Genomic DNA, 16,992 nt, shown 5'->3' with positions numbered 1-16,992 from the left:
ATGAAGGAAATATAAATGACATTTCCCTCATGTTCAATTAGTAATAATAATTCCTATACAATTAATTTCCATTGACTATTTCTTACTAACTAGGAACTTCTTAGGACTTCCCCAAAGAACTTGGACATACATTTCATTTTGTGACAGATAAAATGCATACCACAGGCATTTCACTGACTCTGGTCCTCACTCAAATGTTCAAAGCCTTCCTGATTGTCTGACTTGGCATTGCTGACCCTCGCTCTTCTCAGCCCCTTTCCCCCTAACACCTGCCACTATTGTAAAACATGTTTGGAAGCAGGAATACAGTGCTAAGATAGAATGATTCTCTCTCCTGCTTATAGAGAATAAAAAGTATAGGACAGGAAGTCCACATACACTAAAAGACTTGTCTGTAAAAGTAACTCAAGGTTAGACAAGGATGACTGAATCTGGGTAAATTTTTTAAAAACCCAAACATGTAAATCACACCTAAAGTTCCCCAGGCAATTTCCCTAAACCGATCTAGAAAATGCTGAGCGTACTAGTTGTCCTCAGGGTGCTCAGCGAGGGCGGCAGCTGAGGCACCCGCTTCTCCCAACTCACAAGCAAGGAGTGCCACATTCTGAGTATAGGCTTGTTTGAGCCGTCAAAATCACTTTCAGCAAGGAGGAGGAGAAAAAATGCTTGGAATTGAACAGAAAGACAAGCACACCCATATTACCCAAATAGTATGGCCAAAGGCCATAAAAATAGTTCTAGGACCTGAAAACTTGCTTCCATTTGATATTCAAACAACACAACCATGGACACTGCTGCTACCGATTTACAAATGAAGCTTTTACTCCTGGCTGCTCTTCTTCTGCGACTCACCCTCTGGCAGTTGAGAACCTGTTCTCTCTGTACACTTCTCCCTCTTCACAAGCTAAAATTAATGGTAAATGAATTGTGGAGCTGTCATCTTCCACCTTCAATGAAGAAGCGGGGAAATCTGGTCTGTTGAGAGGAAATAACAACTCAGACAAACAGAGAAGGGGCAAAACTGGGTGATCATGAAACCTCTGAAAGAGAGAAAACTGAGAAAATGACTTCCTCGAGTCCTCAGTTTTCCAATTTTTGGTTCAAGGCCTTTAGGAGACTCGATCACACTTTGTCCCTTGCATCTCTGAAAGGACCCTGGTCCTTGGTAATAAACTCTTTTCTGCTTAAGCTCATTAGAAGCAGGTTTCTATTACTTGTAACCAAGAGACAGCTGGCAAAGGTAGCGTCATTTTCATCTCTTTCTCTGTTACACAGATTAGGAGATAGGGGTGTGAAGCAAAGTTTCATAAAATAAGTAGCCCTTGACTTCCTTTTGTAAAATTTATTTCCACAGTTCAAGCGATTTCCTGGGCTTTGAAAGCTTCCTCCCTCCCTCCCTCCCTCCCTCCCTCCTGCTCAGGGTCAGCTACTAAAGGTAGATCTATGTCAGAGGTAAGCTTAAAAGTAAAGGAGAAGAGAAGGGAAGTGGGACACATCCACCTGCCCCTGTAGGTCTGGACTGGAACCAAGGAGTCTGCCTGTTAAGAAAGGCTTCAGGGTGAATCTGATTCAGGCTGCCATGAACCAACCTTTTAAAACAATTCTTTGTAGGCCTAAATGAAAAAGGAAAAAGAAGGCATAGAAAGGAGCCTAATTATACTGTTTCTCCAGGAAACTCTGAACTGTTCAGGAACAAGAAGGAGAAGAAAGCTATGAGGCAACATTCTATTCCTTAATAAGTCAGAGAGAAGAAAAATCATAATTAAAAATTACTGGTGATGTTCAACTAATAGGTAATAGAAAAGGCAGCATGGATAAAAAGAAGTTCCTCTGAAAAAAAGGTAACACACAGACAATCCGAGACTGAGAAGCAGTATTACCCAGCAGAGACACTAAGCTCTAGAGCAGTAATTCACAGCAGAGGAAGGAGTACACATCAAATCACCATGGGACAGACAATAAGGAGGGAGGTTATCCCCATTTACACAGAGGGGCACTGCTATGATTAAGTTTGAACCATTCCCAGAGTGTTGGGACAGACAAAAGGTTGAGAATCACTGTTTAAGAGTCACTCTTCAGGTCTTCTCTACCATCCCCAAAGCCAGCCAAAGAAACTGGGAGAAATCCAATTTCTCCTGTATTAAGAAATATAATTATGGCAGCTCAAGTTAGAATTTGGATAAAATTTTCCTTTAAGAAATTACTAGGCCTTGTTCGTCATCTATTACAACATTACACTAAGAGTTAACAGACGTACTAATGGTCAATGACAATAACTTGCACTGCTTTTATAGGCAATATAGTCCAAGTGCAAAGCAAAAACTTAACAAGGAACTTAGGAGGGCCCAATCTGTTGATGCAATCTGTCTGTATAGGACATGTTCACTAGAACACCAAGGCGGAGATCTACCTTGCCTGAGGTCACAGCTTTTAGCTAAAGAACTGATGACAATAAGCAATAATACCAAACCGCATACCCAGGAAAGGAACCAGTGGGCAAAGCCTCCAGAGACCACTGGCAAAAGTGAAAAGAGAACTGAAAACTCCCAGCCCTTCCCTAGCCCCATCCCAGTCAAAAAGAAAGGAATCAAACAAATTGAAGTGACAGAAAGAGGCTGCACATACCTGTACTATGTCCCAGTTCATTTCCACCTCCTCCTTAATATTGTTGGCATTTGCTGGAAACCTGACAGGCTGCCCCTGAGGACACATTTCCGTCTTCACTTTCTTCAGAGGGGACTGACTGCATGTGAAGTCGTCTTCACTCTCCTCCTTCTTGCACCCACCTTCCCACGTGGCGCTTGTGGACGGTGTCTCTGTGCTGTTATTCCCGCTCTCTAAGCTGCTGGCTTTGTTGGTTTCTTCATCAGCTTTCAGCTTTTTGGTCCTCCGAGCTGAAGGTGACTGAGCTGAATTTTTCCGTTTCATCTTTGCTGTTTTCAGAGTTTGCACAGTCTCCAATTTATTTTTTCTGTCTTCCAAATCAACATCAGCAATAGGCACAGAGCTATCCTATCAAATCACAAAGAGATCACACAAGAATTAGATGATAAAAACCAATGGCTCTGGAATATTATTCAGCAATGCAAAGGCACAAACTGTAGACATACACAATAATTTGGAAGAATCTCAAGGAAATTATGTTGAGTGGAGGGAAAACACCAATCTCAAAAAGTTACATACTATATGATTGCATTTATACAATATTCCTGAAAAAATTAGTGGTTATTGGGGGTCAGAGATGGGGGTGGAGGTTGGGAGGGAGGTAGGTATGACAATAAAAGGGCAATACTAGGGATCCTTGTGATAGGACTGTCCTGCGTGGTGGACACACAGACCTACACATATTGTAAAATTGCACAGAACTAAATATACACATACACATACACACATATAAATGAATACAAATAAAACTGGAGAAATCTAAATAAGATCAGTGGATTTATCAATGTCAATATCCTAGCGTGATATTTAACTATAGTTTTACAAGATGTGACCATAGGGGTCAATGTGATAAAGGGTACATGATATCTCTCTGTATTATTTTCACAACTGCAGGTGAAGGTTTAATTTTTTTAAATAAGTGGAGAATAGGTGTACACCTGGCAGAAAAAACAAGATTTAAAACTTGCAAAAGTCAACACTTTAGAGGGAGAAGAGTAACACTCACAGGCTCATAAAACTCAACATGCTACACCTGCCACCAATTTACGCAGAAAGAGAACACAAAACATGGCAGGACAGCAGGGTAGTACCAGGCATTTCTCCTTAGTAAGAGGCTGCAGAGCAGTACATGCAGGTGTCCAAGGGCTACTCTCTGCACCACCCACCCCTCCCCCCAGGTGACAACTCAGGTGTGAAGCAATGACATCTGGCACTCATTTTGAGACTAGAGTAGTAAATAAGATACAGACCCTGCCCCACAGAGTTCACAATTTCACAAGCTAGCCTGTTTTTAGTTACCTAAGTGATGTAGATGGCACAAACTCAAACAAAAGAACTGCTCCCAAACTAAATTTCAGTCAATATTGAATTTTCTCTCCTATCAGATAATTTTCCATAATTACTGACTACTGAAAACACTGGGAACTATAATAAAGAGCACACCTCCTCCATCCTAATGCCCACCCACCACCACCTAACCTGGAAATGATATATAATACATTAAATAGCCCTCCAAGTATTACATTTTTAATTGGAACATAATAGATAAGAACAGAGGTATAAAAATAGAATGCCTCCTCAAGTCCATAAGAGTTGATAATAACCTGATCAAATTAATTGACATAGCTAAAGAATGTGTCAATCATACAGAGAGTTGTCAGCCCTAGAGGAACAGAAAAAGGAGAACTGTAGAAAGCAAATACAATCAGCATTCTAAGTAACATACAAAGAAGAGGCAAGGTTAGCAAACAGATTCTGAGTAATTTGCTCCCAATGGTTAAGACAGCCCTCCTGTGAGATGGATACATCAGATTACCTTAGACTCATGCAGTTAAAACATTCAGTTCTCATTGTGACAAGCACAGTACCTCGACCACAGAAGGGATTCAATAAACCCAAATGAATATTTATCTAATTCTCCTATTCGGAGCCCATGCTCATCAAGTAAATTTCTGACTATTATTTAATTCCCTACTTACTTCAGCCTCCAACGAGAGACAGTGCTAGTCATAAGAATTTAACTCCTTGCGACGGTTATATCAAACTATTAATTATTAAACCAGCACTCTGGTTTTATACACCACTCTTATGAGCATGGCTGATGTAAAAACACCCACGAGAGATATATTGGTTCCTGAAATGCTGACAAAATCATGTTCTTGACTTAGAAACCCAGTTCCATTACTTACTATCTGTGATCCATGAGCAAGTCACTTAACATCTCTCCCCTTGGCTTTCTGGTCTATAAAATCAGGATAATTAAAGCACCTGCCTCAAGGGATTGTTGTGAAGATTAAGTGATATCATGCAAATGCAGTGCTGAACATGTCACCGGGCTAACGGTAAGCAATCAAATATCTGCTGTTACCACCATCATTACCATGACTACCACACCCAGACTACCTCCCAGGAGAGGGAAAAGGAAGTAGATGAAGAAATAAAGAAAAAGTAAAATGACTAAAGGTGGGGGGTTTAAAGTAAGAGGGAAAAAAAGAAAAGCCAGCAGTCAAAAATTAGACACTTAAAGGTATCTTCTCTGGAGTCTTCAAGCAAAATATACCTAGGGTTTCTCAGTGTTGTTCATAGACCCCTGAGACCCTTTCAGGGGGTCTGCAAGGTCACAACTATTTTCATAATAATGCCAAGGCACTGTTTGACATTTCACTGATGGTGCAAGAGCAATGGCAGCAAAAAAACAAGGCAGTGGCACCAAGCTGTACTAGAAATCACTGTTCCCTTCACTGTCACACACTTGCAATAAAACAAGGTCAGCTTCACTTAAGAATGAAGCAGTAAAAGTTATTAATTTTTAAAATTTCAATCCTTGAAAGCACATCTTTTTCACAGTCTGTACTGAAATGTACATAAAGCACAAATGTACACATAAAGCACTTCTGCTGCAGGCCAATGCATACTGACGTGCAGTGGTTGTCTCACAGTAAATCAATTAGTGAACCAGTATTTTCCAAATGACCAACATATAACGTTACAAAATCATGCATAGGTAAAAGAGCCATTCAAACAACACAGACCAATGGATTTTAATGTAATAGAATATAGTATGGTTACAGATTCCACAATGAAACCTTTTAAACTACCACTTACTGAGTTTTGGTATAGTATAAAATAATATCTACAATTATCTGAAAAGGCTATTAAAACACCATTCCCTTTTCCAAATACACATCTGTGTGGAGGCTGGGATTTCTTTTTTATTTCAAATATCTTCTAGTAAATCAGACATTAAAGACATTTGCAAAAATGTAAAACAACGTCATTCTTATCATTAATTTTTTTGTTGTTTGGGGAAATATATACCTATTTTTCATTAAAACATGTTATTTGCATTAACATGTAATAGGATTATTATTTTTTTAATTGATGAATATTTTCTCATTTTTAATTTCTAATATGGTAAATATTTACAGATATAACCCAACTTAGCAAAAGTTCCTTGGGGTCCTCAGTACGTTCTAAAAGTGTAAAGGATTCCAAAGACCAAAAATTTTGAGAAAAGTGAATCCAAACATGTTTAGATCAAAACACAGATCAAAAACATATGGAAAGGGCTTCCCTGGTGGTGCAGTGGTTAAGAATCCGCCTGCCAATGCAGGGGACACAGGTTCGAGCCCTGGTCTGGGAAGAGCCCACATACCGCAGAGGAACTAAGCCCATGTGCCACAACAACTGAACCTGCACCCTAGAGCCCGTGAGCCTAAACTACTGAAGCTCACGCGCCCAGAGCCCGTGCTCCGCAGCAAGAGAAGCCCGTGCACCACAACAAAGAGTAGCCTCACTCGCTGCAACTAGAGAAAGCCTGTGTGCAGCAACGAAGACTCAATGCAGCCAAAAATAAAATAAACAAACAAACAAAAATATGGAAATAACTCTCCATTTTTAAAGCTTCTAAGATTCTACAGCCTTCCTCAGTGACATACTCAAGTTTAATAAGCTATGAAAATATTTTTCCTCCTTATATTTAACCTGAATCTTTGACACACTGAAAAATCACAGTTCATTATCTTTTGCCTTCATGGGTTTTTTAATCACTCTTAACATTTCAAATGGTAATTATGTAGCCTATAACTAAACCCAGAACTCCAGGAAGAATTTGACCATTCTTTTTGCTATCTCTGAAAGTCGTAAACTGTCTAGATCAAAAAAGTGGCTCACTGTAAATATCTTTACCAGTTGAATCAGTCAGCAGGCCTTGGCCTTGACCTTGTGTTGTATTGTGTGAGCTTGAAAGATAGCTGGAAAGGGATATGGAGTCAAGGGAAGGCTTCTTAAAAGTTAGATGTAAAACAGCATTTTATACTTTGTAGCAATTGAGGAAGAAAAGTTGACAAGAGAAAAGAAAGGAGATGACTGAGGGAACAGAGACCTTGCACAAGAGTGGATGAGATCTTAAGCCCAAGCGGCGAACCAATCCTTGGTAGGAGGAATGACATTTCCTCCATGGCAATAGGACAGAAGGTGAACACAAATATAGATAGCTTGGTCGTGAGAAAACTGGAAACTTCATATATTCTCAAATAAATAAAAGGCAATGTCATCAGCTGAGTGAGAGAAGAGAAAGGAATTCAGGAAGTTTAAGAAAAGAGAAAAAGGTGGAAAAACAAACCTGCTGAAGAAAAATAATGGGGTTACCAGATATTTCTGATGCAATTTTGAGGTCTGAGATTATGAATCTAAAGTAAAACAAATTAGGCCACTGGTGAGACTGTTTCCTGCAATGGTTAGCTGCTCAGTGCAGGCAGGAGAGGCTATGGCTCACCCAGTGCTGGGGTTTAATCAGCCATGTAGGATCGAATAAAAGAAGGGCAAAATGGTGAGACTATTCAATAAAAAGTGATTATGTAATCTAGCCTAGATTAGGTAGGAAAAGAAAAGGGCTGATGGACAATGACAGAGCCCTAGAGTCAAAGAATTAGGTAATGGATCTCAACTCTGGCTGTACATAAAAATCACATGAGGAGCTTTAAGAAAATAATACCACTGGTGCCAAGGCCTACCTCCAAAATTCTTTCCAGATTTAATTGGTTTGGAAAAGGGGCCTGGGCATTGTTTTTTTTTTTTTTTTTTTTTTCAAGTTCCCTAGGCTGAGAACTACTGATGAGAAGTTGTGACAAATTTGCAAAATTACAGCAGTAAGGGCACCTGAGCAAGTAAGCTGGAAAAACAGGAAATGATGAGCTGATGGTACAAAAGTGAGATAGGAGGGAAAGAAATGTCAGCGGTAGCACAGTTTCTGGTCATGACAAGATTCAGGTTGAGCTCACGAGAGGTGTGGTGAAGGCAGAGAAGAAGAAAAAGGCACTGGAGGTGGGGAGGTTAAAGAACCAGGAACACAGGGTATTAGAAGGCTCATCCAAGTGGAGGAGGGTATCACTGAGAAGAGTGAAAGAAGATGCAGAGAGGAAGATACAAAGCAGGAGCTAAAGTCTTCAAAGAATGAAGAGGAATGGCCAATGGACTGGCAAATTACAGCAACATGGAGAGGAAGAGACTGAGTAATGATGGATTTTGTCTACAATGTTTGCTAACCATAGATTTTTAAATTATTAAGAGGCTACCAATTCTACCTCCACCCAAAACCAATTCTAGCTCCACCTAATTAGGGTTTTCAATTATTTTGTTTGGTGGTGGTTACACAAGAACAAGATGCCAAACCAATGAAATGAAATAGTCTAACATGCTCTATGTGCTTTGATTGAGCCAAAAAACTTGTGGAATATCTCTTAAGTGAGAGACTTTCTATGTGAATTCCCTTTTTCCCTTTAAAAGAAATATACATATACCAAGCACCATGGGAAGGATCAAGAAGTCACCATGACAAGGGTTCTTAAGCTGTATGCTCTTGAACCATACTTTAAAACTTATGTGTACATTTTACTGAAGAGAAGGTTCATAACTATAATCAAATTCTCAAAGGGTTTGTGACCCCAATACAAAGAACCCCGGAACTAAGAGATATTTCCTAATTAGGCAGTCAAGCTACTTTTAAGTGCAGCTATGCCATGCTCAACAAAACCTCCAAATTCTGCCAACAAGTCAATACTTTCTCAGCTATAGATAAAGCCTACCCACCCACCCACTAAAAGTGTGTTCAGTGAAAAGCTTGCATGCAAAGGTGAAGAAACAGAGGTGCTGGCTGATAGGAGAAAAGATCGATTCAAATGTCCTATCCAAGGGTACAGCAAGGTACGATGTAATGTCCCCTCTATACACGATAAATGAGTCCCCGGGAAGTCACGCATCCACTGCATATTAAAAGAGTATTCTTTTAAATGAACTAGGGAAGCTGTTATTTAAAGGAATACCACAGTGAATGATTTTGGAAATGCATAATCCTTTCGGTACTGCAACAGAGCCTATAATTTATTGTTGTTGGTTTTTTTAATCCAGATTGGTGTAGCCACAGTGTTTGCTTACAGCACGATATACATATGTGCCAGTTGATAAATATTCCTTCTACTCCAACACGGTGGATCTGATGGTAAATATTATTAAGGCCCCTGGCAGAAGGCACCATTGCCCTGCAGTTTTTGCCATTTACCTGCTTTGTCCTAATCCATGTAAGGAGAAAGTAGCATCACTAATTAGGAAGGCACAGCAGTGTTCCTTCTATCCAGCTAAAGCACCTACCAGCTCTTCCTTAACAGCCACACCTTCTGAGCCATCTTTGGTCTGTAGGGTGTTCTTCTTCACCCGTGGCGCCCTCTTCAGTTTGGATTCCTTGGAAACAGGCAGCTTACGGCTTCTGGGGACCTTCTTTTGGGGCTCCCAGGCACTATCCTCCTTGTCATCTTCAGAGGCAGATGATCTAAAAGTAAAACAATAGAAAAATTTCCAGAAAAAATGAAGCCAAATGTTAAAGGTGAAAAAGAGATATATGTTTTTTGAAAAAAGAATAAGGTAGAAGGCGTTTAATATAAAATGGAGTGATGTGAACACAGAATATGAAGAGATATTGCTAAGAACTAAAGCAAGAGAGTTGACCAGAAACACCCTCCAATACATTATAAATCACAGGTCTCCCTCCGTTCTCCTCTCACCTAACCAATACACGCACCTGTACACTCAAAACATTAGAAATCATGTATTACCTTAAGTAATAAGTGGGTCATGTCACACCATAGTCATAGTGAGGTTTTCCATTTTTAAACAGTGTCTAAAGACATTTTTGATTGTCCCAACTGAGGTGGGGGAGGGGATGCTATTGGCAACTAATGGGTAGAGACCAGGGATGCTACTAAACATCCCACAATGTAAAGAACAGTCCCTGTACCAAAGAATTATCTGGTCAATAGTGCTGAAGTTGAGAAACTGTGCTCTAAAGGAATATAACAAACTCCACTGCCCTCATGGACCTTATATTCTAGTGTATATATTTTATATTTAGTTGGTCACTTTCTCCTTGTTCAATAGTTTATCACCAACACCTAAACACAGCCTGGGACACAGCATGAGTTCAATAAATATTTGTTACATAAATGAATGAAAAAGACACAGCCTTCTTCAACACAAATGACTTCAGAAGTTAGTAAATGGCAGAATGCATCGCCTTAAAATACACATCATTCTCCCACCCCATATGAAACCAGTATGCTTACAACTCAGAGAAGGAAGAGAATTCATCTTTGGATACCACAGTCTGGACCTTTACTTTTGCTCTTCTTGGCAATGATGACATCTAAAAGAAGAAATACAACATGAAATCAGTGTGATTTAAATCACTGATCACTTATTTTCTCTACAAAATGATGTGCCATTCAAAACTAACACTCCAATACCTCTGCTGCTAGAAAATGTCACGGGGGAAAATGACAGTCATTCACAAGCCTAAACACTTGTTTCCCCTCCTATGTGGCTGCCAATTATAAGGGCAGCTAACAGCCTTCCCATGGTTTCAAAAGCCTGATGAGTATGGGCCATCTCTGGAAACATATAAGTTCCTGTAGGGTGAGAATTCTTCATTTTTTAGAATTATATGCTTGCATATACTGCAAGTATTATTTGATAATTTATCAGACAGCAAATTATAAAGTCCTTTATTAAACTCTATCTCAAAGACAAGAAATACCTTCCTTCTTCTTTATCTTCTACAGTATAAGTAGAGGCCCATCTACAAAGTTGGCAGTCAAATAAGCAATGCTGACTGACTGAATAAGCAGCCAGGCTATTCCTAAAACAAGATAATCTAGTCCCTTATAATAAAAGCTCACAATTTTTAAGTAAAATAATTAATCACAAATGCCACTAGAAAACATTTCCCAAATTCAAAGGCCCAGCTCTAAAAAAAACAACAAAAAAAAGGACTCAAATAACCAGAGACATCATACAATACAGGAAGTAAACAAATTTACTTTAGCTGATAAATTTTATTACCTAAAGACTGTATGTCACACCATAAAAACTACATTAGACTCTGACATGCTTGTAAACCTTTAAACAAGTTCCTAAACCTGTCATATGTTACAATGCCTCCGTTCTAACTTCCACTTGGAGAAGGAACAAACACCTCACAGAAATACCAAAGTGGTTGTCACAAAAGGGAACATGTCTCCCTGGCAGCTATAGCTCAATTCAGTCCAGTGGGTGCAGAACTACTGGACAGGAGAGTGCCCAGAGGGAACCAGGACAACAAAAGAAGTAGACAGGATATTCTTCCATCTTTTCCTTCACCGCCTTTTCTGAATTTTATGTTTATCAAGGTCATCATTCCTCAAATAAGTGCTCCTAGATACTGATCATAAAGGAATGGATAATTTGTGATTTCTGTGTTGTACGTATTTTACCACAATAAAACAAAAACAGAAAGAGTAAGTCAGTGTATGATGGAGTGGCATTTCAATCAATTTTATTTATTCATTTATTTTTGGTTGCGCTGGGTCTCTGTTCCTGCGCGCAGGCTTTCTCTAGTTGTGGCGAGTGGGGGCTACTCTTCGTTGCGGTGCACGGGCTTCTTGTTGTGGCGCGGGGTCTTCTTGTCGTGGTGCGTATGTTTCTCATCGCAATGGCTTCTCTTGTTGCAGAGCACAGGCTCTAGGCGCACAGGCTTCAGTAGTTGTGGCTTGCGGGCTCTAGAGCGCAGGCTCAGTGGTTGTGGTGCACAGGCTTAGTTGCTCCAGGGCATGTGGGATCTTCCCGGACCAGGGATCAAACCGGTGTCCCCTGCGTTGGCAGTTGATTCTGAACCACTGTGCCACCAGGGAAGTCCAGAAATGAATTATTGAATAAGTAGTATTAAGACAAACAGCTATCCCTCTGGAGGAAAAGAAGTGTTTAATTCTTGCTGCCACACCATGAACTAAAATATATTCCACACTGACTAATGATTTAAATGTACCAAATAAAAGTACAGTACTACAAAAGGCAAAGAAGACTGTTTTGATAATTCTGAGTGGAGGTGGGAGAATTAAGGTTTTCCTAGGCATGACTCGAAATTCCAAAAGCCAAAAAGATTAGCAAATTTTACTATATAAAAATTAAAACCCCAAGTCAGCAGTGGGAGCATTTCAGAACCAAACCAATTTACTCTGCAGTATCCTCAAAAAAAAAAAAAAAATCACAGGACATGGTATCTGATACCTTGGAACTAAGGGTAAAGGGAGTCAGGGCTGGGTGTAAGCTGTCTGAAGCAAAGGAATATCTCTAGATGCCCTACTCCACTTCGTGCTATTAACAACTGCCCCAGGAAAAAGTCTGGAGGTTTATTCTCTGGAGAAGGTAAAATAAGTCTCTAGACTAGAGGACATGAAGTACAGTTGTGGACATGGGAACCATACAGGCTGAATGTTAAACTGAGATTCCCGGCCCCCTTCCCCCACTATGCTCCTAAAAAAGCCTCCTACCCTCCAGGGAGGAGCATGGGAAGATTCTTTGGAGAATCTGACCAGCCCAAGAATAAAAAGCTGAAGGTGCTAAGCTCCTCGACAAACAGCCCAACCAGATCATCCACTCCCATCACCCCCTTCTACATTACACCTGAATTCAGAACTTTCCCACTCAGACCACCATGCACCAATTCTAACTCCACACTTCAGCTTGAACAGAAATGTGTTATAAATAGGGGTAGACAAATCCTTGGGAAGCTCATAAAATTGTAATTAACCACTGGAGAAGACTTTCCTAAAACAAATATTTCCAAATGCTCCTTTATCAGGCACTCTGGAGGCAATGCTGCCATTAAGAGGTGAACTTGTCTTTTGACAAGTAGCAAAAACAATATGAATTTGAAAAAGGAGGTGGGAAAGGAGAATATGCATGAACACATAGGCCTATTTCTGGCAAATCAGTTTTAGAAAGAGTATATACAGAAGGTAAGGACTTAGAAATTCTTTCTTAAAAACTGTGTACCTATCTAGGTATACTCCCAGGGGTATGTATACTCCCAGGGGTATCCATACTCCAGTTTTACCACCAATGTTCTGGGAAGTGTCCATCTCCAATCCTCCCATGTTCTCTTATTTCCTATCATAGGATTTGTAGATTAACCAAAATTTAATCCATTTGCATGGTTTTAAATACTTGTATCACCTACATACTAACAAACCTAATACCTCCATCACAAATCTTACCTCTGAGATTCAGATTTACATAATAAACTGCCTGCCTATGAAACTATCTAGATGTTTCACAGTTATCCCAAATTTAACATATCCACAATGGAACTCCTGATAAACTATTCCTTGTCCTAAAACCCATTCGGATCTCAGTCTTTCCCATCTTTGTACATGGCACCACCATCCACCTAAGATGAATGGTTCTTTGCTAAGTTAGAACGTTGTTAAAATTTTAACAGTTTCATTGAGCTATAACTGACATACAATAAATTATTTGTGTTTAAAGTGTACAGATTTGATAAGTTTTGACATATGTATACTTATCTCCACCATCAAGATACTGAACATAACGATCATCCTCTAAAGTTTCACTTGCTAAACCAAAACCTTGCAAATCTGTTATTTCTTTCATCTCCCACATCCAGTCTGTAAGTAAGTCACATAAATTCTGCCTCCAAAATGTATCTTAAATCTTGATGATCTCCAGTGAGGCTTCAGTCCCAAACGCTTCTCACCTAGACTACTGTAATAGCCTCTTAACTGGCCTCCCTGCTTCCACTCCTGCTCCTAAAACTCATCCTCCACAAACCCATTCAATCTAACATTTAGAAAATGCTTTAAAACCATTCAATGACTTCCTATTCCATCCTCCATTTAAGAGTCAAATCATATTTTTTACCACAGCCTTCTAGAACGCCTTGAAGAAGTGACCACTGCCTACCTTTCTAACCACATTTACCACTCCCTGTAGCTCCTCAGCCATAGTCACAACATTCTTTCAGTCCGTGTAACAAGCGTGATCCTTCCCCACCCCAGGTTCCCTCTGCCGGGAGCACTATTCCCCCTGCTCATCAATAGGCTGGCTCCTTCTCAGCGCTTAGATCTCAATATTTTAGGCCTAACATGCATTTCTCAGATAAAGTATTATTATAGGACACTATTTATTTCCTTTATACAGTACTATGTAACATAATCTATAATTATCCTTGTTTATTGTCTGCATTCCCCACGTTTACTTCATGGCGGTAAGCACCACAAAGTTTGAAGAAACCACATTTGTCTTTTTCACTTCTGTATCACATGGAGCCTGGCACTTAATAGCTGCTCTATAACTATTTTCAAATGAACATAAGAATATATATATATAAATAGTCTCTACACAGGAATATACATTTTTTTCCCCAGCACTATTAGGCAACATCACACATGGCACTCATTGCTTTCTTGAAAAAGTGATGGTACAAGAGAACATCCCTATTGTTAGTGGCTTGAGATTTTCACTCCTCCAAGCTCTCTTATCTCTGTGGGTACGAAAGCTGACTCAGAATCAATAACTTGGAGGTTGCTATGATGTTACTGAGAGGAGGCACCAAGCCAGGGCAAGTGAAAAGCGGAGGAGAAGCTGGAAAGACCTGCACACACACAAATATTACATTAAAATTGTAAAAACAACAATTAGATAACTTAAAGGAAAACAGGGGGAACAACTTTTTAAGAGGCACCTAAAGAAGTTTCCCTGTGTACCAACAAAAGTCCTTGGAATGTCAGCACAGATCCCTAACTTAGTAATAAAAATAAAATACTAGAGCTGGAAAGAGCCTCAGAAATCAGACAGTCCTGCTATTCTCTTTTATGAATAAGAAGCCTGAGATCCAGTGAAGTGATATGGTTTACTCAAAGGGAAGATCTATGTGGCATAAGGACCAGAACCCAGAGCCCCAAACACAAAGCCTAGGCTCGTTTCCCATTGCACATACATTATATTTATGACATGCTGGCGAATGGGAGGCTCGAGAAGAGGTGCCTGGAGTGTTCCCATTCGTTCCTTTCCTCTACAGTTATTCAGTACCTCCTACGCGCCAGGCACACTACTGAGGATGCAGCTGATTCTGCCAGGGCCATGATCTGATAGTGAAAAGGGCGCTTCCTCCCCCATCTCCGATTTGAGGTTTGAAAACAATCTAGGTCTGCCCGGGCTTTCCCACGTCTGCCCCTTTGCGCTAAGAGCTTGTCTGAGAAGACGCGCCAGGTGACACGCGGCAGGTAGGAGGGGTTTTCGAGGGTACGGTATGAGATACAGACTGCAGACAGTAAACTGTAATGAAACTTCTCACTTTAAAAAGGGATGTTATTTCCCAAATGAGCGCTCAGAACTTTCTTAATGGCCCCAAAAATACCGGAGCCCGGACGCCGGGCTCCCGCGAGCCCGCAGGAAGACCGCCAAGGCGGACGCTCAGCTCACCTTCCCGCCCGGCGTGTCAGAAGGCCCGGGATTCTGTGTGTGCGACCACATCTTCCGGTTCCCGCCGGAAGTTTTTCAAACGCCGGAAGTCCCGCCTGGTTTTTCCCTGACTCGCTGCATAGGCGCGCAGCTCCCGGAGAGGGGTGGAGCCGAGCCAAGCGGAGGCGGAACTAGAGCGAGGATCCCGTGGGACCCGCCCGTCGGCTGGGGGCGGAGCTCCATTTACCCACATCCGGCGGAGGGGGTCGTGAGGTTCTTGAAAAGGTCGACGGCTTCCCAGTTTTATTTCTTTATCTTCTGTTAATCCGCTTTGCTTGTATTTTCTTCTCTTTTAAGTTTAATCAAGAATGTTTCTGTTTATTGCATTATTTGTAATTTGCAAATGTGGAAAAACGAAAAACAATCAAGCTTTATTCTAACGTCAATCTTAAATGTCAGTAATTAACTTCCCTAAGGGTGTTTCCTAAACCCTGAGGTAAAGGTTTGCTCGAGGCTTATGGAACTATCCCAGTTTTGCCTCTTCTGTTAAGCCCTCACGCAGCCCCTGAGGTTTATGGGAGAGTTTAGCCCTAGAGTCATTACTGTCTTACGTTGGTCTCTCAGGCAGCTTGGGGGAGGCTTCCATCAAGATGTCGGAATAGAAGGACAGGGGAGATCACCTCCTCTCACGGGTACATCAAAAATACATCTGCATCTGAAACAATTCTCACAGAATACCTGCTGAACGCTGGCAAAACAGCTCAAACACTCCAAATCACAAGAAAGATCTCCACGTGACCAGGTAGGACAAAAGAAAAAAAAAAAGGAATCTCAGGCAGCTTGGTACACTGCCAAACACACTGACTGGGAAACCCGGTTTTCTCAGGAACTTACTCGTGCTCTGGGCAAATACTTTATGTCTTTGGATTTATTTCCACGGCCTACCCCTCCATCTCACTCCTTACCTGATAAGGTACGCCGCACATATTAGTGGTGAATATTCACTGAATTAATTTACTTGAGGCAAATGCAGGTCCCAGTTACCTAACCTTTTGGGGCAAGAATGGAAAAATCCATTTCATTTTTAGATTCTTGAAAAGTGCTGTGTCTTAAGTCCTGATAACCTAGTAACCTAGGTGAGCTATCCTCCATATCCAGCAGTTCCATTTCCCTTCCCAGAAAACAAAAATAGCCCCTACTTATTATCTTGATGAGGCCAAGTATCTCAACCCCACTTCCATACTCAAAGCCCCACTTTTTTTCACTAACGGAACTTAAAAGCTATTATAAAGGTCTCCCAAACAATTCTTCTTTCACTTTCCCTTTAATATATTTTCTCAAAATCAGTTCTCATTAGAAATGAAAAATGACTTGTTTTTTGGTGTTGTGTTTTTTACAAAGTACATTAAACTCTAAGCGCCAAAGAAATTAGATTGTAAAATTAGGGAAATAAGGCTGCTGTTAGTCTAGATTAGAATTTAGCAAATCAAAACCCCATGGATTCGTTTTAGAAGACTCTAAAGAGCAGCTTTCCATGCT

At 40.5% G+C, this 16,992-nt stretch overlaps 1 protein-coding gene across 2 annotated transcripts in view; it reads right to left on the bottom strand.

Moving 5' to 3' along the window:
• SRBD1 (S1 RNA binding domain 1) overlaps positions 1 to 15,530 on the bottom strand; it is a 232,029-nt gene extending 216,499 nt beyond the window's left edge. For both annotated transcript variants that reach the window (XM_079941094.1, XM_079941095.1), the window contains exons 1-4: positions 15,475 to 15,530; positions 10,281 to 10,360; positions 9,313 to 9,490; positions 2,626 to 3,012 (exon numbers count right to left, since the gene is read on the bottom strand). In XM_079941094.1, coding sequence (XP_079797220.1) covers positions 2,626 to 3,012; positions 9,313 to 9,490; positions 10,281 to 10,360; positions 15,475 to 15,525 — 696 coding nt within the window. In that variant the 5' untranslated portion in view covers positions 15,526 to 15,530. The remainder of the gene's footprint in view (positions 1 to 2,625; positions 3,013 to 9,312; positions 9,491 to 10,280; positions 10,361 to 15,474) is intronic.
• Positions 15,531 to 16,992: the final 1,462 nt, after the last annotated feature.

This window comes from Stenella coeruleoalba (genome assembly GCF_951394435.1).
Source record: "Stenella coeruleoalba genome assembly, chromosome: 13".
NCBI classification, from domain to species: domain Eukaryota; kingdom Metazoa; phylum Chordata; class Mammalia; order Artiodactyla; family Delphinidae; genus Stenella; species Stenella coeruleoalba.
This window is presented reverse-complemented; position numbering and strand designations above follow the sequence as displayed.